This window comes from Hypanus sabinus, chromosome 10 (assembly GCF_030144855.1).
Source record: "Hypanus sabinus isolate sHypSab1 chromosome 10, sHypSab1.hap1, whole genome shotgun sequence".
Classification (NCBI taxonomy): Eukaryota; Metazoa; Chordata; class Chondrichthyes; order Myliobatiformes; family Dasyatidae; genus Hypanus; species Hypanus sabinus.
The window spans coordinates 122,266,701-122,287,216 of record NC_082715.1 but is presented as its reverse complement, the minus strand read 5'-3'; the positions used below and the strand labels follow the sequence as shown (position 1 = coordinate 122,287,216).

Sequence of the window (20,516 nt, the reverse complement as noted above, 5' to 3'; positions counted from 1 at the left end):
CACCAAGATGTGAGTCAGAAAAGCATTTAGCATTTTGAATATATAATGATAATAGTAATGAACAATAAAATTATCAACTTACTTTGACTTGCTCTTGGCAACTACAGATGTCCAACATTTTCGATTAAAAGAAAGGAAAAAAAAAGTGAATTCACTTAGTTATTCATTTTCAGAACCCAACATTGCAATTTTTAAATCAATCAGCAAAAATCTACAGAACCTAGGCCTCTGTACCTCCCTCTGCAACTGCATCCTTGACTTCCTAACCAGAAAACCACCATCTATGTGGATTGGAATTAACATCTCCACTTCGATAACAATTAACACTGGTACTCCACAGGGAGGTGTGCTTAGCCCACTGCTCTACTCTCTCCACACCCATGACTGTGTGGCTCGGCATAGCTCAAAGAGCTTCTATAAATTTGCTAATCATACAATTGTTGGCAGAACTTCAGATGCCAAAAGGGCGTAGGAGCAAGATATACCAGTTAGTTGAGTGGTGTCGCAACAATAACTTTCCACTCAACATCAGCAATACCAAATAGCTGACTGTGGTATTCAGGAAGGCTAAGATGAAGGAATACAAACCTATCCTCATAGAGGGTTCAGAGTGGACAGAGTGCGCAGTTTTAAGTATCTCTGGCCTGCTGTGTTCCACCAGCATTTTGTGTGTGTTGCCAGTGATATTAACTCTGATTCTGATATAATAAAACAGTGCCAGATACAGATCAGCTGAAACTAACCCATGCTGTTGTGTGTGACTAAAAAACTGAGCCACATAGTAGCTATAACTGGGAGATATAAAAAAACATATTCAACACAGACCTTCTGGGGAGATTCAAGTTCTCCTCTGCTTACACAATGTTTTAAACTTTTTACACACAAAGAGAACAATAAACAATTATCTATACTCTTGATGGCTCAAATCACTTAATTTTAACATTTTGAATATAGAGAGTAACTTTGCAGAATTACTTGTGTACATTCCCAACCAGAGAACCACTTTGAATATTCAAAGAGCAAACACGAGGAGATCTGCAGATGCTGGAAATTCAAATGAAGGGTCTCGGCCTGAAATGTCAACAGTGCTTCTCCTTATAGATGCTGCCTGGCCTGCTGTGTTCCACCAGCATTTTGTGTGTGTTGTTTGAATATTCAAATACAGGTGGCTGGTCCAAAAGCTTCTGAGCACAAACTGCAGACACCCAAAATAGATCCTTTGTTTGTTACAGTGTTGGGGATGGCTTCCTAGTCAGAATAATAAGTGACAAAGCAGAGTTATTCTGAACTGCATGTCAAGTAACAGGGATATGCCTTTCACAATGTGGTAATGCAGGAGATGGACACGTAGTGCCTTCCCTTATCTCATTCTGAAGGTTTCAATGATCACAATTAACATGAACAAAGATTTGAACATTACATTCATTAATTGTCTTCCCCTGTGCGGTTTCAACGGTCCAGAATCAAAATGACCCACACCCAGTTTCAATAGCATTAAAGTATCGGTTAAGGTTAAACTGTGAACAGGTTTTATTTCCTGAAGACTGGTTCTCCTTTTAATTAACGTCTGCTATCCATGATTTTCTAACTCTAAAATAATCTAACAAGCATTCTGCCAAGATTCCTTGGGAAAATTTAATATATCTTCAAACTATCTATGATTATTTACTATGAATAGTTCTGAGGAAGCTTCTTGGACTTAAAATATTAAATATTAAAGAGGACTTAAAATATCCTCTTCCCACGTATGCTGCCTGAGCTCCTGAGTGTTTCCACCTTTTTCTGTATTTTTCCAGATATCCAGCATCTGCAGCTTTTTAAAATGTTCATATGATTATTTAACATAAGTTCTTGGTGTTAATAGATGGTTTAAGGAGAATACAAAGCAGCTCCACTTTAGCAGGCCAAACATACAGACAGACTACAAATGGTGATGTTGAGGTACAATGGGATCTGAATGTCCTTGTATATCTGTCATAAACAGTAAACATTGAAAGCAAACATACAGGCGTATCGAATTGAATTGACATTATTACATCCTTCACATACACGAGGAGTAAAAATCTTTATAATACGTCTCCATCCAAATGTGCAATGTGCTATAAATAGTACGTACAACAGGACAGTCAATAAAACACAGAAATACAATTGGTTCAATGTGAATTAATCAGTCTGATGGCCTGGTGGAAGAAGCTGTCCCGGAGCCTGTCGGTCCTGGCTTTTATGCTACGGTACCATTTCCTGGATGGCAGCAGCTGGAACAGTTTGTGTTTGGGGTGACTCAGGTCCCCAATGATCCTTCAAGCCCTTTTTACACACCTGTCTTTGTAAATGTCCTGAACAGTGGAAACCAAGAAGGCAAATAGCCTGCAACAGGCTTTAAGTCTTCATTTTGGAATAAGGATGTTTTATTACAGGGCCTTTCTTAGAATTGGCATCCAAAATGGAGTACTATGTGCTATTTTGGACTCAACCGCCACAAACGGTTGTGGAAGCCAAGTCATTGGATATATTTAAAGCAAAGGTTGATAGGTTCTTGATTAGTCAGGGCATCAAAAGTTATGGGGAGAAGGCAAAAGAATAGAGTTGAGAGGAATAATAAATCAGCTATGATGGAATGGCAGAGCAGAATCAATAGGCCGAATGGCTTAATTCTGCTCCTATGTCTTATGGTCAGATGGTCTTGTTCAACCAGTCTGGATGCAGGATGTGTTAAGGAACAATGTTTTCACTCAGACAGTGATTAACCTGTGGAATTCTCTGCTACAGTCCAAGTCACTGAATACAGTGTAGGATAAAAATAAACACAACAGATCATGCAAATAGTGGAAATCCAGAGCAACAAACACAAACATGCTGGAGAAAATCAGCAGGTCAGGTAGTATCTATGGAGGGGAATAAACAGTCAATGTTTCGATCCCTCATCGGGACTGGAAAAGAAGGGGGGGGGGGGTGGAGGAGCCAGAATAAGAAGATGGAGGAAGAGGAAGGACTACCAGTTGGCAAGCGATAGGTGAAACAAGACGAGGGAGAAGCTAGGCGGGTGGAGGGGTGCATTGAAAGGAGAAGCTGGAACGTGATAAATGACAGAGATTAAGGACTGAAGAAGGAATCAGATAGGAGAGGAGAGTAGACAATGTGAGAAAGGGAAGGGGGAAGAGCACCAGAGGGAATTGGTGGGCAGGGAAGGAGAAGAGGAGGGGAGCCAGAGTGGGCAATAGAAAAATAGAGAAGGGGAAGGGGTAGAAATTACTGAAGATTAGAGAGATTGATGATCATGCCATCAGGTTGGAGGCTATCCAGATGGAAGATGAGGTGTTGCTCCCCCAACCTGAGAGTGGCCTCATCAAAGCAGTAGAGGAGGCCATGGACCAACATGTTGGATTGTGAATGGGAAGTAGAATTAAAATGGGTGATCACTGGGAAAACTTGCCTTTCCTGGCAGATGGAACAAAGGTGCTTGATGAAGTGGTCCGCCAAACTACAATGAGTCTCAATGACATAGAAAAATAGATTTCCTGATGTAAAAGGCATCAAGGGGTATGGAACTACAACAAAGGACAGCCATGATCATACTCAATTGGGTGGGGGTGGGGGGGGGAGAGAACAGGCTCAACAAACCTAATGGTCTATTCCTGTTGTTTCCTGCACAATCTGTTGCCTTTGAAAAGACCTACCCTGAATGAACAAGGTCTAAAGTAAGATACCATTTGCTCTGCTTGATCCCGGCAAGACAGAAAATGCTCAATTAAACTAAAAGTTCACAAGAAGACTTAGCTTGAGTACTGTCCTAAGATACCTCTCAAATGCAATGGCACGTTAGATAGAATCAGCTGGAGATTAGAACAGAATCAGGTAATGAGGCAGTCTTTAAAACTTCTTTCAGTTCACATTCCTGGCATTTATTATCCAATCCTGACTACCCCTGTAATGAAGGAACTTGGTTAACACTTTAGGGGTTCAGAGTGACACTTGGCCAAACAGGTAAAGATGGCAAATTTTCTGTCCTAAACATCGGTGAACGTGGTGAATATTTACAGCAATGAATTAGTTTCTACGTCACCAGTCCTAAACCTAGTATTTAATTCTAATTAACTGAAATTAAAATACCTCAGTTATCATGGTATAGTTTGAAATCAACAATCCATGCCTCTGAAGCTAGTCCAGTAACTTAAATGCACAAAGTATCAGGTCCAGAAAATCAGCAGTTGATGCAACATTGATGTGAATAGGATGAATGCAGGAAATTAGAGTGAGGGCACCATATGTGTACCATCTGGCATTGAAGTAGAATTCACTGCCCCATGCTGGGTAACACAGAAGATTAAAGATTTACTAGTCAATGTGCTATGCCTTAACTTTCACTAAAATGACTCAATTTATAGCACTTGGCCTTCAAAACCATCTTTAACAAAACCCAGTTTGAGGATCTGAGTCACAGCATTGAATCTAACTGTTCCTCCAATGTACTGCTGAGAGAATGCTGCTTTTTTGAACACAGAATATCTCAGGTTACTCCTTTGGAAAAGGCATGCACTAACAGGTTCGAGCTGTTTGCCCAGTCTCTAACACAGCAAAAGTCAATGTAATTCAATTTTTCTTTGCCAAAAGGTAATCCAATAAAGCACCTTGACATGGAATAACGTGCTTTATAAGAAAGAGCAAGCTCTTTATTTTCATGTCAATGAAAAGCTGAATGACAATGAGAGTACAGCTGATCCAACAGAGTGAGTGATGTCTGTGACTCCAGAGTCATCTCATGCTCCTTGTACTGGACTTCCAAAACCAAGACACTGTTAGTAGCTGCCATGTGTGTAACACAAGGTTATGTTACCACAAAAGAAGGTTATTTAAATAGCCATATTGAAAAATCTAGTGCTTTAATTATGGTCTATATATGATGTCTCCAAGAAAATTCACACACACCAAAAACAGGGTCCATCTAATCAAAGTACACTTCTGAGTGAGGTCACTTTGTAAAGACAAAGTTTTTAAGTAGAACAGTACCAAATTAATTTGTTTATCAAGAGAGAGAAAAAGTAAATGAAGAAAATAAAAGTAAACAGTAAGGCAAGAACATCTTATGGTTTGTAACATTCCAGGGAATGGAAGACCAAAAAAAGAGAAAATGCCTGAAAATCCTGGGAAGGGTAAAATAAGACAGGAGAATATGCAAACAGTCTTATATTCAGCAGGAGTGTACTTGCACAAAAGTGAACAGGTCTCAGCCCCATCTTCATCAAATCTTCAACAGCCATATGGGATTATTCAGTTCACAGTAAAAATAGTTACCTACAACTTTTGAATTTTGGCACTCAGTATAGCTTACTGTTTGTTGTTCTCCTACAATTTATGTTTATAGTGACTGAAGAGACTGAGGAGCTGTTGAAATAGTAAAGGCCGGCCCTTTCTGAGATTGGGTCAATGACAAAATATGCACAGTACACAAAGACTCCTGCAGTCTTTTCTTTTAAACTTAGTAATATATTTTCTCATGAATAATGGCATTGTGCACAATATGGGAGGGGCCTCCAGACATATCTTTTCTAACATTTATGCAACATGGAACAATTTATTCCCACTAGGATACAGTGTACAACCCAACAATATAAATTGAAAACATACCGTGTCAAACCTAGTTTCATTCTAACCATTTCCATCTTGATAATCTATATACCAAATGTCTCTCAAACAGATTTCTTCTAGTGGTGATATCTGGAATAAAGCCACAGCATCTTAATGTTAGATTTTGTTCACTCAGGAGGGAAATGATATATTTCTTCCCTCATGAAGTGCATGTGGAAATGTCCTCGCTTTGCTTCCCCCACCTCAGTGCATCTGCTACCTTTTATTTCCTAATTCTCGGCCTACCTTTCACCTACTTGCCTCTATCTCCCAAATTTACTCATCGCCCTCCCCCACCAAGCTCCATCTGCCCTTATCCTTCACCCCTCTTCAGTCCACCTGTCATCTACTGGCCCCTACCTCACCCCTCACACTCTCCTCTATGCTGTCCACCCTTTCCACACTCTTGACGAAGGGTCTCATCCCAAATCATCAACAGTTCCTCCTTCCCACGGATGCTGATCAATCTGCTGAGTTCCTTCAGCGTGAGGCAATTGACTGTCACTGGGCAACACCCAAAGGGCTAATGGAACTCAGTGAGTCTAGTAGCATCTATGGAGGGAAATGGACAGTCAATATTTTAGGCTGAGATCTTGCATCAGAACTCAATAACTAGGCAGTTACTTGAGTCCAGATGTAGCATTTCAATCTAAAACATTGACTGTTCATTTTCCTCCACAGAGTTCCTCCAGCACTTTGTGTGCTGCTCCAGATTCCAGTATCTGCAGTCTCTTGTGTCTCCAGCTGACTTTCACTGGGTTCCTTTCACAACAGAATGGTAAAGATTTCCAAGTAAGATTTTATTTTATTGTCTTTGTAAAAATAAGCTGCTGGGATCACAATCATAAATACACATGTAAATGGAATTTATAGAAAGGTATACTTTAACCAAAGGCAAGTGGAATATAGAGCTTCAGTTCTTTTGCACACAGGTGGACTAACTGGCTCAGGAACAAGACAACAACTCCATCTACAGGTTCACCCAGCAGCATGCACAGCATTCTCAAATTATCAGCAGACACTCCCTAGCTGGATCCAGCCTTGACGTGCGAATCTGGAGAGTGCTGACGTAATAGGTACCAGCTCTGAGCACGTCAGTAGCTAATTGCTGCCTAATTAGGCTTAAAGTTCCGGTGAATTAATTGTCCTATTCAGCTCAGCATCATCATTTCTTTTTTGAACTTTGTTTGCTGCTGAAATGGAAGCATCTCTTGGTATGGTTTCTGTCTCAGTTGCTGGTCTCAGAACAAGGGGGCCCATCTGTTCTTGGATGGTGCACGCACATCACTAAATGTCATCCACAACTCATCCCCTTAACACAATTAGTTAGGTGTTAGGTACCAGACACCACTTGTAAATTACTTACTAAAACATAGCACATGTGCATAATTAAATTCAGAAAGCTAGCACCAAAGTCGTTTGAAGTTGACTGGTTCCATGAGGTAAAACCCTGATTTAATGCAAAAGTGCATTATACTGAATGGACATACAATCAATTAATGTGATTGATAAGGTCAGTGCACCCTGATTGCCCTGCCACTCTCAGCTCTGAAACTTTCAGGAAACTGCCCACATTGTGAGACACTGCAAGCCAGAACGGATATAAGAAGCTCAACTCCCAATCTCACCAAAATGCAATGTCACATTACTGCAGTGGTGTGTGGAAGCAAGGAGTTTTCACTAAGAATATCTACCCTAGACTAACTCTAAATGGCAATAACACCTAACAGCTGGTAGCAAGTGCTCAGTAAAGCATGTGTTGCTCAGTAGGCTAAATGACCCATGACTGGTGAATCTGCCTGTATCCGGGCAATCTCTACATTGAAACATAACTGCTTTAGCAGAAGGATCAGATTCTTTGCCTCCGAAACATGGTCAATATTAGCTGATCCTTGCATTGTAGATTGCCCTTTATTAAAAAAAAGCCAATATGAGCAAGGATGAACCAGGATAAAGTTGGTGTTGCATGTTCTTCTCTGCTCTGCTTCAGCAGTGTCTATTCAAGCAAACTAAATCTCCTACCTGATGGCTTCCAGTGCCATACTCAACACTCAGTTGTCCTTTGCTTAGGAGATGTCAGAAGATTGTGTTGGTGAAATTCTGGTGCAGAACAGATTTGTCACTCTTCAGCCTTGTGGAGGGACTTGCTAATCGGCAATACTCCAACCTTCCTAAAATCTTGTGTCATTTTAACCAACCTCTCACAGTGGCACCAAGCTCCCAATGAGAGATTCTCCCAGTCTTGGCAGTGACAAATGACTTCTCTGACCAACAATCTGAGTTTTTACAATAGCTCTAGTTGACTGAATTGCAGGATGCCTTTCACTGACTGCCACCTTGGGAAGGACCCGGGTTTGATTCTGAACTCCAATACTGCTAAAATAGAGTTTATGTGTTCTTTCTTTGATGGATGCTCCTCCAGTGTGTGGGCTTCCTCCCACATCCCAAGGATGTGCAGTTTGATAGGTTAGTTGGCCACTTAAAATTACCCTCAGTGCATAGGTGAGCGGTATGATAATCAAGAGAGAGGGGATTTAAGAAACATGACAGTGAACAGATTATAATGAAATTATTGGGAATGGATTGCTCTGTAGGACAACGTAAATTTGACAGATCAAATGGCCACCTTCAATGTTGTATGGAAAAATTGGGTTTCACTCAGTCTGGGACATGGGGTAAGGTTGTGAGACTCTATGACTTTAGAAAACATCACCAAAGATTATGTGTGATGTGAAAGTATATTCAGTGCAGCTAGATACCAGTCAAGTAGTCTTTGGAGCAGAACACTGATGTCTATGTGACACAGGATTCACCCAGGAGATTAGCAAGGAAGCAAGTTGTGAAGAATATGACACATAATTGTTGAACACAAAATATGCTGGAAATCCAAAGCAAGCAGCACCTATGAAGGGGAGTAAAATTGACATTTTGGGCCAAGATTCTTCATCAGAGCATGATCGGCCTGATACAAATTTAGCTAGCGAATGCTGGGTGAAAGTAATGGCCCACTGTATTCATATCTGAATGTCAAGAGCCCAGAGTTTTAGAAACGAAGTCTTCCAGTTTGTTCGGAGAACGTGGGCCCCATTGGAAAGCACAGCATTTAATGTCCATCATTACTTTCATTGAACTGAATTGCTTGCTGGGCCATTTTTATGTGAAAGAACAGGGACATGTTGGACTGAACAACTTGTTTCTAAGTCAGATGTCTGATTATATTTCCAGCTTTCACTGCTGGTATTTCCAACTTTTACAACATTTCTTTTCAACTTACTCTGGAGTGTTCAGAACAAATGTCCTTGAACTTTTCTCCTGTTCAAAGATCCTCCTTCATATGAAAGATCACGAAGGTGAAATAACTTCTTGGCATTTCTCCCTCCACAGGTGCTGCCTGGCATGTTCCTGCATTTTTCTGTTTTTCTCTCAGTTTCTTAGTGCCCAGATTTTGTTGATTTTGCTTTAATGAAGCTTTTTCCAACTGCTGACTTTACATTTTAACCCACAAAACTTAAATTCTATCCTTCCATAGTAATGCTCTCCAACTCTTTCTGCAGTGCATTGACAAACTGCATTGGTGCTGCTTCATGCATCCATGCTGAGCTCCACCCTGGCCTTAAATTCACTTGATCCATCTCTGAAACTTCTCTCCATTCCTCATCTCTCTGTCTTCATCTCTAGAGACAAACTGTCTACAGACATCTTTTATAAACCTTGCTAGTCCCACGGCTATCTTGACTATAATTCTTTCCACCATGTCTCCTGTAAAAATGCAATTCCCTTTTCTCAGTTGCTTCATCTGGGCCACATTTGATCCCAGGATGAGGCTTTCCTTTCCAGGTCATCAGAAATGTCCTCCTTCTTCAAAGAATGGGGTTTATCTTCCTCCACCATTGATGCTGCCCTCATCCACATCTCCTCATTTCCCAGACATCCATGCTCACCCATTTAACTGCCGCCTTAACAGGCACAGAGTTCCTTTTGTCTTCATCCACCACCCCATGAGCCTACACATCTAACATATCATTCTTCACAACTTCTGTCATCTTCAATAGGATCTTACATACCAAAAGTATCTTTCCCTCCCCCTCCACTTTCCGCAGGGATCGCTCCCTCAGTGATTCCCTTGTCCATTTGCCCCTCCCTCTTGGCACATATCCCTACAAGTGACAGCAATGTTACCCCTGCCCATTCACCTCCTCCCTCACCTCCATTCAGGACGCCACATAATCCTTCCAAATTGGGCAACGCTCCACTCACAAATCTGTTGGGATCACTTATTGTTTCTGGTACTCCTAATATGGCCTCCTCTGCACTGGTAAGACCCGACATAAGTTGGGGACCTCTTTGTTGAGCATATCCACTCCACCAGCCAAAAGCAGAATCTCCCAGTGGCCAACCATTTTAATTCCTATCCCCATTCCCTTTCCGACATGTTGGTCCATGGCTTCCTCTTCTACACAATGAGGACACTCCCTGGGTAGAGGGGCAACATTTCATACCCATTCCTGATGAAGGGTCTCGGCCCGAAACGTTGGCTACTCTTTTCTCATGGATGCTGCCTGACCTACTGAGTTCTTCCAGCGTAGTGTATGTATTCTTTGATCCACAGCACCTGCAGTTGTATTTTTGTGATTTCATACTCTGCCTAGCCTCCAAGCTGATGACATGAACATCAAATTCTCTTACTGATTTTTTTTCCTCTCCCCCTTCCCCTTTCTTCTATTCCACACTCTAGTCTCTTACTTCTTCTCCTTACCTGCCTATCACCTCTCCCTAGTGCCCCTCCTTCTTCCCTTTCTCCTCTGGTCCACTCTCCTCTCCTATCAGATTCCTTCTTCAGCTATTATTTTTCCCACCCACTTGACTTCACCTTTCACCTCTCAGCGTCTAGCTTGCCCTCCTTCCCCTCCCTCCTCCAACTTTTTAGTCTAGCGTCTTCCCCCTTCCCTTCCAATGCTAACGAAGAGTCTTGGCCTGAAATGTCGACTGTTTATTCAGTTCTGCAGATGCTACCTGACCTGCTGAGTTCCTCCAGCATTTTGTGCGTATTGCTCTGATTTCCAGCATTTGCAGAATATCTTGTGTTTAAGACTCAAATTCACTTGGCTTTCAACAGACCCAGTCACCACCAGCAAGCATTTGTGGCTTTCAGCATGGCATTGACAGGGCACACGAACGCAGCAGAAAATGGCTTTTGGCTAACAATATGATAAAGTAACTGCTTTCTGCATATCCATTATCCTGCCTCAAAAACAGCAAAATATCACTGCACAAACTGGAAAGCCTAATTCGAGATGGAGTGGCTTAATTTACAAAACTACTGTAACTTGGAAATTACTTTCTCAACAGGAAAGAGCCAACGTGAAATGTAGTTCCCACAAGATTTACAGCAAGACCACTTTAAGACTCTAGCCTGCCTCAATCCTGAAAACTGGTTTCATATTTTGTTTCAGAAACTGCTTATAAATGAAATCCACACAGTTTAAAAATAATATAAAGCACACTTATTGCTTGCAGATAATTTCAGGGAATTTTCATTTTCAAAGTTCCCAAACAGCAAGGAATTTCAATGTAACTTCTAAGCGGATTTCTCTTTCTGTTTAAGCTGAGCCTGGAATTGAGGAGACAACAGAACCCTTCAGTTGCTAGTTAAGGTTTGAAAGTAAGTAGCAGCTGATTCCAGTTTTCCCTGCAATACTTCCTATAAAAAAAATCCCCAACTTGCTTCTGGATTCACAGAGAATTCCAAATCACCCAAGAGCCGATGAATTAAAGCGCAGTTATCACAACAGGGTTTGATAAACAGCAAATGAAATAATTGTTCAGGTTAAGTAATAATGAGTGAATATAAATGCTGAAATCCTTACTGTCCTACAGATAGTGCCATGGAATCTTTTATATCTCCTGATCAGGTAGATGGTGCGTGTCCACTGTGTATGCTGATGACAGCAAACCTGTGTGGGAGTTTTTAAATTGGAAAAGCCGTTTCATTGGTGCAGTTCCACTCTCTCAACCTCATAAGTCTGGGTCCAGTAGTACAAACAAGCGTCACAAACTGGGGTCTTTCCTGGCTGCATTGGACGACCATCACACCTTCGGTGCCTTGTCATGCCCTCTGCTGTCCACAGAGCATTGTAGTACCGCTTTCCTAGCCATTGGATCTCACTGCTGATCTCATTTGTCTAGTCTACTGGAGCAGGCTTGGCATGCTAGGACAGGCATGTCCTTATTCTTGGTTTTGCAACAATAATTTCCTTCGGGATAAATAAAGTTTTATCTTATCTCATCTCACTGGGATATGATGCCACTGGCTACCCCCATCTGGTATAGCCTTCACCGCCTGCTGAAGTGGTGTACCAGGTCGTGGCCACTATCGCATGTAAACAGCTACTCAGAGCCACAGGTGAGAGCTGAATGCTCAAAGGGGACGAAAAGTGAGTGAGCTGCCCCAGATGGGACAACACAAGCCCCTTCACAAGAGGTGCTAGCCCTTCCTGGAGATCAGGTGGATAACCTCATCTAAAAGACCATATCAATAATGCAGGACACCTTCAGCACTAAGTTACCTTAGGTTCACGGTGTTGTGCTGTCCTTTTAACCTAATCTATGATCTACCTAACCCTTCCCTCTTACACAGCCCACAACATTCCATTTTTCTTTTGTCCATGTGCCTATTTAAGGGTCTCTTAAATATTCCTAATGTATCAAACTCTACCACTAACCCTGACAGTGCATTCCAGACACTTACTTACTCTGTGACATCTTCAGTTGGATATGGGTTGGAACTCACAAAACAATGATGAATGTATATTTACTAAAGGCTTTATACTTCTGCGTCAAATGAACGCCGTAGGTATGGTGTAGCCACGTAACCTACGCTGTACCCTATGCCGTAGCCTGACACACACTTCTCCAAAAAGGTAACGGCGCATCGCGGCGACACAGACAGCAACAACTGTGATTAGCCCGCTTGGTGGCATCGCATTTCCTCCTGTCTATAGGCATGCTATGCGTACACAGATGCAAAATAAATGGTTGGAGACGATGAACCAAATCGTCAAATCTACCTGCCGACATCCAAAAATATCTGAAATGCATTTTCTTGTCCATGTCTCTCAGTGGCCGGACAAGCACAGAAAATTCACCCTCCTTCTGCCTCAATCTGTTCAATGGTCGTACATACCATCTCCTCTGATGTTTTCTCTCTTTTCTGCTTTGTAGTAATTTCAATAAAAGTAACCCTCCAACTCCAATGAGATGCGCTCAGTCGCCATTGTTTGAAAGTACACGAAGAAACTTTCCATAGTGGCAAAGAAACCCCACCGCCAACTAGCGTTTTGGCAGTGAATTGCAGAGCGAGGCAGACACACCAGCGCACAGGTATAAATGCTCACAACGACGTAAGCTACTTACGAAGGCTTCGGCGTAGGCTGCTACACAGAACTATAAATCAGCCTTCATACTATAATAAGAATTATTATAAATTATTAGCAGAAGTGTAAAAATGTTAAACCTGGTGGCTGAAGAGATCGGTCTACATTTAAAAAATTACATCTCCATATTAAAATTTTTGCACAGTCTCATCAATTCCCCATCTCTTGGACCATTAAAGCCTGACCTTTTATACATCTCCTATCATTTATCTTCTTGCTGCTGACCACACCTTAAACCATCCCAACCCCACGTTCTGAAACAGTCTACAAACCTCTCCATCTGCCTAAGATCCTTCCTCAAACCTCCCTATGGTTAAGCTCACAGCTGGAACAGCTTGTTCTTTGGCTTGATGTCAACACATATAGATTATGTTTCTCTGAATTGCTTTGGGGGCCTCATCACATTTTACTGTTTGAAGCAAAAGGAATCTGCTGAAACTGTGGGTCAGGTAGCACTGGTGGAGAGAAAAGGGTGGTCAATATTTCAGGCCAGGACCCTGCATCAGGTGTGACAGAGGGATAAGGCAGAGGCTAGTAGGTGATAGATGGAACTAGGTGAAGTGGAGATGATGAGTCAGTGAAGCCAGCTGGTGGAAAGGGAGAGGAAAGTTAGGCCAAGGGAGAAAGAAACTGGATGGATAGTTGTACTGGTGAAGGGGGAATGGAACAACCTGATGGAGGATGGTGAATCTAGATAAATGGAAGGGAGAGGAGGAAAACAATGGGAAAGGCGAAAAATGGCAGAATGAACCAATTGGAATAGTAAGGGAATACATGGGGTATGGGTCACCCAAAATTGGAAAGATCACATTTATACCATTGGTTTGTAGGCTATCCAAGAGGAATATGAGGTATTGTTCCTCTAATTTGTTTTTGAACTCAATGTTGCAGTAGTGAAGACCAAAGACGTTCAGGTCTGGGTGGACAGAGGAGGGGTGCCTAGGCGCAACTTGAGTAGCAGCAGTACTCTCAATGGATACGATTAATATTCCCGTTTCAGCCCGATACAGCTAAAAAGCACAACTGCTTCCAAGGTCAGTACAATCAACATAGATATCTTAATGCTTTTAAACATACTATCGCTGCTTAAAACCGATGGAAACAACACCACTTGTGATCGGAAGTGCCCACATAGGACACCTCAGAGGAAGCGCAGGTGTACAGCGGGATTACAAGTACATTTAAGGAAACGGGGTTTTAAACTCCCTATATCAAATACTTTGCTGGCGAACGTGCAGTCTCTGGGGAATAAAACTGATGATCTCAGAACTAGGGTGCAGAATCAGAGGAACATTAAGACCGCGTGTGTCCTTTGTTTCACGGAATCCCGGTTAACCCCTTCCATACCGGATACAGTGATCCAGATCGACAGGTTTACTATACACTGTCTGGACAAATCTATAGAGTCTCTCAAAAGCAGAGGCAGAGGAGTATGCCTCATTATCAACTCTTCTTGGTGCACAAACATATCAGTGCTGTCCCAATTCTGCTCACCAGACCTGGAATATCTTGCAGTAAAGTGCCATCCTTTTTACTTACCACAGGAGTTCTCCAGGGTCATTTTGGTTGCAGTTTACATTCCACCTCAGGCCAATGTCAAGCAGGCTTTAGATGATCTGAGCAATGGGATCAAAATGCACAAAACAGTGCACCCTAACGCCTTCACCATTGTTTTGAGAGATTTTAACCAGGCCAGTCTGAAAAAAATCACTAAGCAACTACCATCAACAGATCACTTGCAATAGCAGAGGAAACAATGCACTGGACCATTGCTACACCACCATCAAGAATGCCCACCGTGCTATTCCACGCCCTCACTTCGGGAAGTCTGATCACCTGGCTGTACTTCTACTCCCTGAGTATAGGCAGAGACTGAAGACTGCACCATCAGTAGTGAGGACCAAGAAGGTCTGGACAAGGGAAGCACAGGAGCGCCTACAGGACTGCTTTGAATCAGTGGACTGGACTGTATTCAGGGATACATCTTCAAACCAGGATGAGTATGCTGCAGTTGTTACCGACTTCATTAAAACCTGTGTGGATGAGTGTGTCCCTACAACTGTACATTCCCAAACCAAAGTCGTGGATAAACTAGAAGGCACGTTGTCTGCTGAAGGCTAGATCTCTGGCATTCAGGTCTGGGGCCCAGGCCTGTTCCAGAAAATCAGGTACGATTTGCGAAGGGCTATTTCAAAGGTGAAGAGACAATTTCAAACAAGGTTGGAGGTAACATCGAATGCACAGCAACTCTGGCAGGGTCTACAAGCCATTACTTCCTACAAAGTGAAACCCAATAGCACGAATGACAGCAATGCTTCACTACCAGATGAACTCAACACCTTCTATGCCCGCTTTGAAAGGGAGAACACAACTACAGCTGTGAAGATCCCTGCTACACCTGATGGCCCTGTGATCGCCATCTCTGAGGCCGATGTTAGGCTGTCTTTAAAGAGAGTGGGCTGCCTTAATGACTTAAAGAGAGTGAACCCTCGCAAGCCGGAAGGTCCCAATGGAGTAATAGCAATCTAAGGGGCAAACCTTTTCACCCAGAGGGTGGTCTCTATATGGATAAGCTAGGTTCACTGTACAGGATGCATTGGTGTGTTTGCATTCACACTCACTTCCTTGAGAAGGTGGTGGTAAGCCATCTTCTTGACTCCAGGAAGCATGGAAGATTGGAGCAGTGCAAACCACTCACACTTTTCAGCCTTCCTCGCCATTCAATCTGATCACAGATGATCTTAAATATATTAATATTATTAAAGACCTCACTCATACTGGACAATTTTTCTTCTCCCCACTCTCATCAGAAGTTACAAAAGCCTGAAAGCTCATACCACCAGGTTCAAAGACAATTTCTATCCCCCTGTCATAAGACTGTTGATCTACCCTTAGAATGGTGATGGGACAAGCTATATCGCCATTATCTTGTACCTTGTCTGCCTGCACTGTACTTCCTCTGTAACTACAACACCGTATTTTGCATTCAGTTATGCACCTCCCCAACCCCTCTCCCATCCCCAGTACTACCTCATTACACTGTTGTAATGAAATTATGTTTGCAGATGGCATGTGAAAACAAGGTTTCTCACCATACCTCAGTACATGGGGCCATAATTTACCAATACCATGTTTCTATTCTTTCCCAAACACCTTTTCTCCCGAGATGTACCCACCTCCTTTTTCCAATATATTTCAGCACTAGATCTCCATTGCTTTCCATGGTCAAAAGTTCTACAGATTTGTGACCCTCTGATGGAAAAATCTCTCCTCATCTCAGTTCTACAAGTCTTAGCCCTTATGCTGAACTGAGGCCCCTTGTTCCAGAACCTAGGCTAAGGGAACTCCTGACAGAATTTTGTACATTTTGGTGTGATTTCCTCTTATACTTCTAAACTTCAGTTAATACAAGCCTAGCTGACCCAATTTTCCTCATGCTACAATCCTGCCATCCCAAGAATAACTCTGATGAACCTTTGCTGAATTCCCCAAGTAGCAAATCTATCCTTCCGTGGCAGGGAGACCATGATGACACACAACATTGCAAGTACAATCTCACCAGTACAGCATAATCATGATAAAGCATCTTTGCTCTTACATTCAAAATTGCTTACATATCATTTGCCTTCTTTTTGCTGTACCTACTTTCAATAACTGATGCACAAGAACACTCCAATGTTCCCTTACAGCTATACCACCAAGTAAATAATATGTCACCCTACTGCTTTTCCTATCAAAAAGAATAACTTCACCACCTGGCATGCATTTGCCTACTCAATCAACTTATTTAAACACCTTGAAGCCTTTTTTGCATCATTCTTGCCAACTACTCTGTCTTGTATTATCAGCAAACTTAAAATACTGCACTTAGTTCCCTCACTGACGCCTACTGTGAAGAGTAGCAGTAGGACTGGTGAAATTGCTCCCACACCACTATTGACATGGGAATTCCAACAATTAGACTCAGCGAGGAATGATGATATATCTCTAAGTCAGACTGCTGTAAGCACCAGATTCTTTATTTTCTTTGAAGGTTAAGGAGAGTTCGGCATGTTACTAAACACTCTAACAAAAGCAATATGGTATGCAGAATCACCCATGGAGACTGCAACAGGAACTATGTTGGACAGACAGGACGTAAACTCTCAACACGTTTAGAGGAACATAAAATTGTGGTATGGAGATATGATCCATTGTTGCTGATCTCAGAACATGAAGACCGAGAAGGACACCACGGAGGTACTGGCACAGACAAACGCAAAGCAGGCACGAGAATTTTTGGAAGTGTGGTTCCTTTCTGATAACCCTACAAACAAACTTTTCAAAATAGACACTATCTAAGAAACATGAACCAATCAAATTCAAAGGTCAACTGAATGGGTAGCCAATCAGCACCGAAGCAAGCAAACAGGGGTTGGGGGGTAGATAAATCGGAGTACTCCCAGAGAGAAGCACCAACGACAGCACACTGAGGACGTCACCTTGACTAGTGATGAAACATATGAAAGCTAACTGCCAAACTCAGCAAGCACTGCAACATCAAATTCGAACAAACCCCTATGGATGACTGTTGAAAGTATCCTGACTGGCTGCATCATGGCCTGGTACTGCAATTTGAATGCACACAAAACGTATGAAGTCACAGACAGCAGTAGATTCATTTGAACAAATGGCAGACGTATCCCTCCCTGTTATCGACAGTGTCTACATGTGGTGCTGTCTCAAGAAGACAACATCGATCATGGAAGATCCCTACCACCCCAGCCATAAATATTTTCACAAGCCACTGCTAGGCAAGGGATACAAAAGTCTGAATTTAGATTCCAACAGGCTCAAAAGCAACTGCTTCCCTTCAACGATTCATCCTTAAACAAGCCCACAGAACCCGAAACACTACTTCAGTATGGCAACACAATGACCACTTTGGAATAGAGTGGACTTATTTTGTTCTAATTGTACTCTTTCTTACATAGTATTGTAGGAATATGGAATAAAATATTGTTATAATCGTATACAGTATCATATAAAATGTAATATTAATATAATAATATTGTATAAAATGTTTAATATTATACAATATCATGCATTATACAAAGGCAACAGACCCCAGTGGAGTACTTTATGGGCTCTGAAAATCTGTGCCATGATGGGGGGGGGGGGGGGGGAATTCAAAGGCATTTTCAATCTTTCACTGCTACTGTGAGAAATTCTCACCTGCTTCAAAAAGGCAACAGTCACACCAGTGCCCAAGAAGAGCAGGATGAGCTGCCTTAACAATCGTCCAGTAGCACACACATCTATGATGATGAAGTGCATTAAGATTTGGTTATGGTCAGACTTAACTCCTCAGCAAGGACCTGGACCCATTGCAATTTGCCTATCACAACAATAGGTCTATCACAATAGGTCTACAGTCGATGCAATCTCATCAGCTCTTCACATGGCTTTCGATCACCTGGACAATAGAAGTAACTACATCTGAATGCTGTTTATTGATTACAGTTCAGTGTATAATACAGTCATTCCTACAGTTCTGATCGAAAAGCTCCATAAACTGGACCTCTGTACCTCCCTCTGCAATTGGATCCTCAACTTCCTAATCAGAAGACTACAATCTGTAACATTTCCACCTCACTAACGCTGAACACTGGCGCACCTTAGGGATGTGTGCTCAGCCCACTGCTCTACTCTCTCTACACCCATGACTGTGGCTAGTCACAGCTCAAATGCCATCTACAAATTTGCTGACAATACTATTGTTGGCAGAATTGCAGATGGTGACGAGGGCATATAAGAGTGAGATTTATCAACTAGTTGAGTAATGTTTCAGCAACAACTTTGCACTCAACATCAATAAGGCCAAAGAACTAATTGTGAACTTCAGAAAGGGTAAGATGAGGGAATACACACCAGTCCTCATAGAGGGATTGAAAGTGGAAACAGTGAGCAATTTCAAGTTCCTAGGTGTCAATATCTCTGAGGATATATCCTGAGCCCAAGATAACAATGCAGCTGTAAAGAAGACATAACAGCGGCTATATTTCATCAGAGTTTGATGTATCACCAAATACACTCGCAAATTTCTACAGATGTACTGTGAAGAGCATTCTAAATGGCTGCATCACCCTCTGGTATTGGGAGGGGTCTACGTGCCTCTGATACTGCTGCAAGTAAGCATCTGTTTGAACATGTGAATACATGCACAGGGATTTTTGAGAGACAAGATTAACCATCATTTCAATTGTCAAGGCCTGATCAGGAATAGTCAGCATGGCTTTATGTGTGGCAGATCATGTCTGATGAATCTTTTGGACATTTTTGAAGAGGTAACTAAGGTACGGCAGGGGATGTTCATTAAGCCTTGGACAAGGCCTGGCATGGGAGACTGATCCGAATGGTTAGGTCATATGGGATTCAGTAGGAGCCAGCCAGGTGAATTCAGAATTGGATCGAAAATGGGAAGCAGAGGGTGATAGATGCAGGTCAAGTCTCTGACCGGAACTAGCGGAGTGCCCGGGGTCAGACTGGAATCTTTGTTGTTGATTCTTTATATAAACGACTGGATATGAATGTACATGACATGATTAGCAAGTCTGCTGATAATACTAAACTAAGGGCTCTTGTTGACTGTGAAACAGGTTACAATGAATTGCAAAGGCATTTTGATCAGATACGGAGATGGGCCAAGGAATGGCAAATGGACTTTAGGTAAGTGTGAGGTGATATATTTTGGGAAGTCAAACTGGGCAGGTTTGCTCACTGGATCTTTATTCCCTGAAGCACAGGGGGATGAGAAGTGATCTCAAAGAAGTTAATAAAATCATGAGGGGTATGGACAAGGTGGACAGTCAAGAGTCTTATCACTGGGGCTGGTGGGTCCAAAATTAGAGGGCACAGATACAAATGAGGAATGCTATTAAAGAACGGGAGGTAACTTCTTTACACTGAGGGTAACAATTACTTGGAATGAGCTGCAGATACAATTGCAACATTTAAGAGGCATTTGAAGAGGTACAAGGAGGGAAGGGTTTGGAAGATTATGGGCTGACAGGACTCGCAGGCAGGATGCTGTGGGTGGCATGGATCAGTTGGACCAAAGGGCCCGTTTCCATGCTTTGTTACTATATGAATCTACACTTGTGCATATGACAATAAACTCATCAAAACCCTACGTCAAAGTCTTTGACAGTATGACTTGAAAGAGAACCTGCAGAAGGTCCCATGCACCTGTCACCTTGGTTCTTCTTGGTGGCTTAGAGAAATGGTTTGGCAGAAGGTTTTGCAAGTACTTACAGTAAATTTTGTCAAAGGTACACTCTGGGACCACAGTGCAATGAGCACTACTCAATAACCTTTTGAGTTTGTTGGAGCTGCACTTAGTCCAGGAAGTCGAGAGCATTCCCTCACACTCTTGTGTTGTATTTTGTAGATGCGGAAAGGCTTTCTGATATCAGGTGA

At 42.2% G+C, this 20,516-nt stretch overlaps 1 protein-coding gene and 1 long non-coding RNA gene across 2 annotated transcripts in view; one reads left to right on the top strand and one right to left on the bottom strand.

Moving 5' to 3' along the window:
- Positions 1-20,516, bottom strand: part of mrpl33 (mitochondrial ribosomal protein L33) — a 106,278-nt gene that overhangs the window by 17,976 nt on the left and 67,786 nt on the right. The window contains exon 3 of the mRNA XM_059982825.1: positions 83-101. Coding sequence (XP_059838808.1) covers positions 83-101 — 19 coding nt within the window. The remainder of the gene's footprint in view (positions 1-82; positions 102-20,516) is intronic.
- LOC132401055 (uncharacterized) lies at positions 12,736-20,506 on the top strand. The gene is made up of 3 exons (XR_009514468.1): positions 12,736-13,005; positions 13,950-14,092; positions 19,697-20,506. It is a non-coding gene; the product is annotated as an uncharacterized LOC132401055 (long non-coding RNA).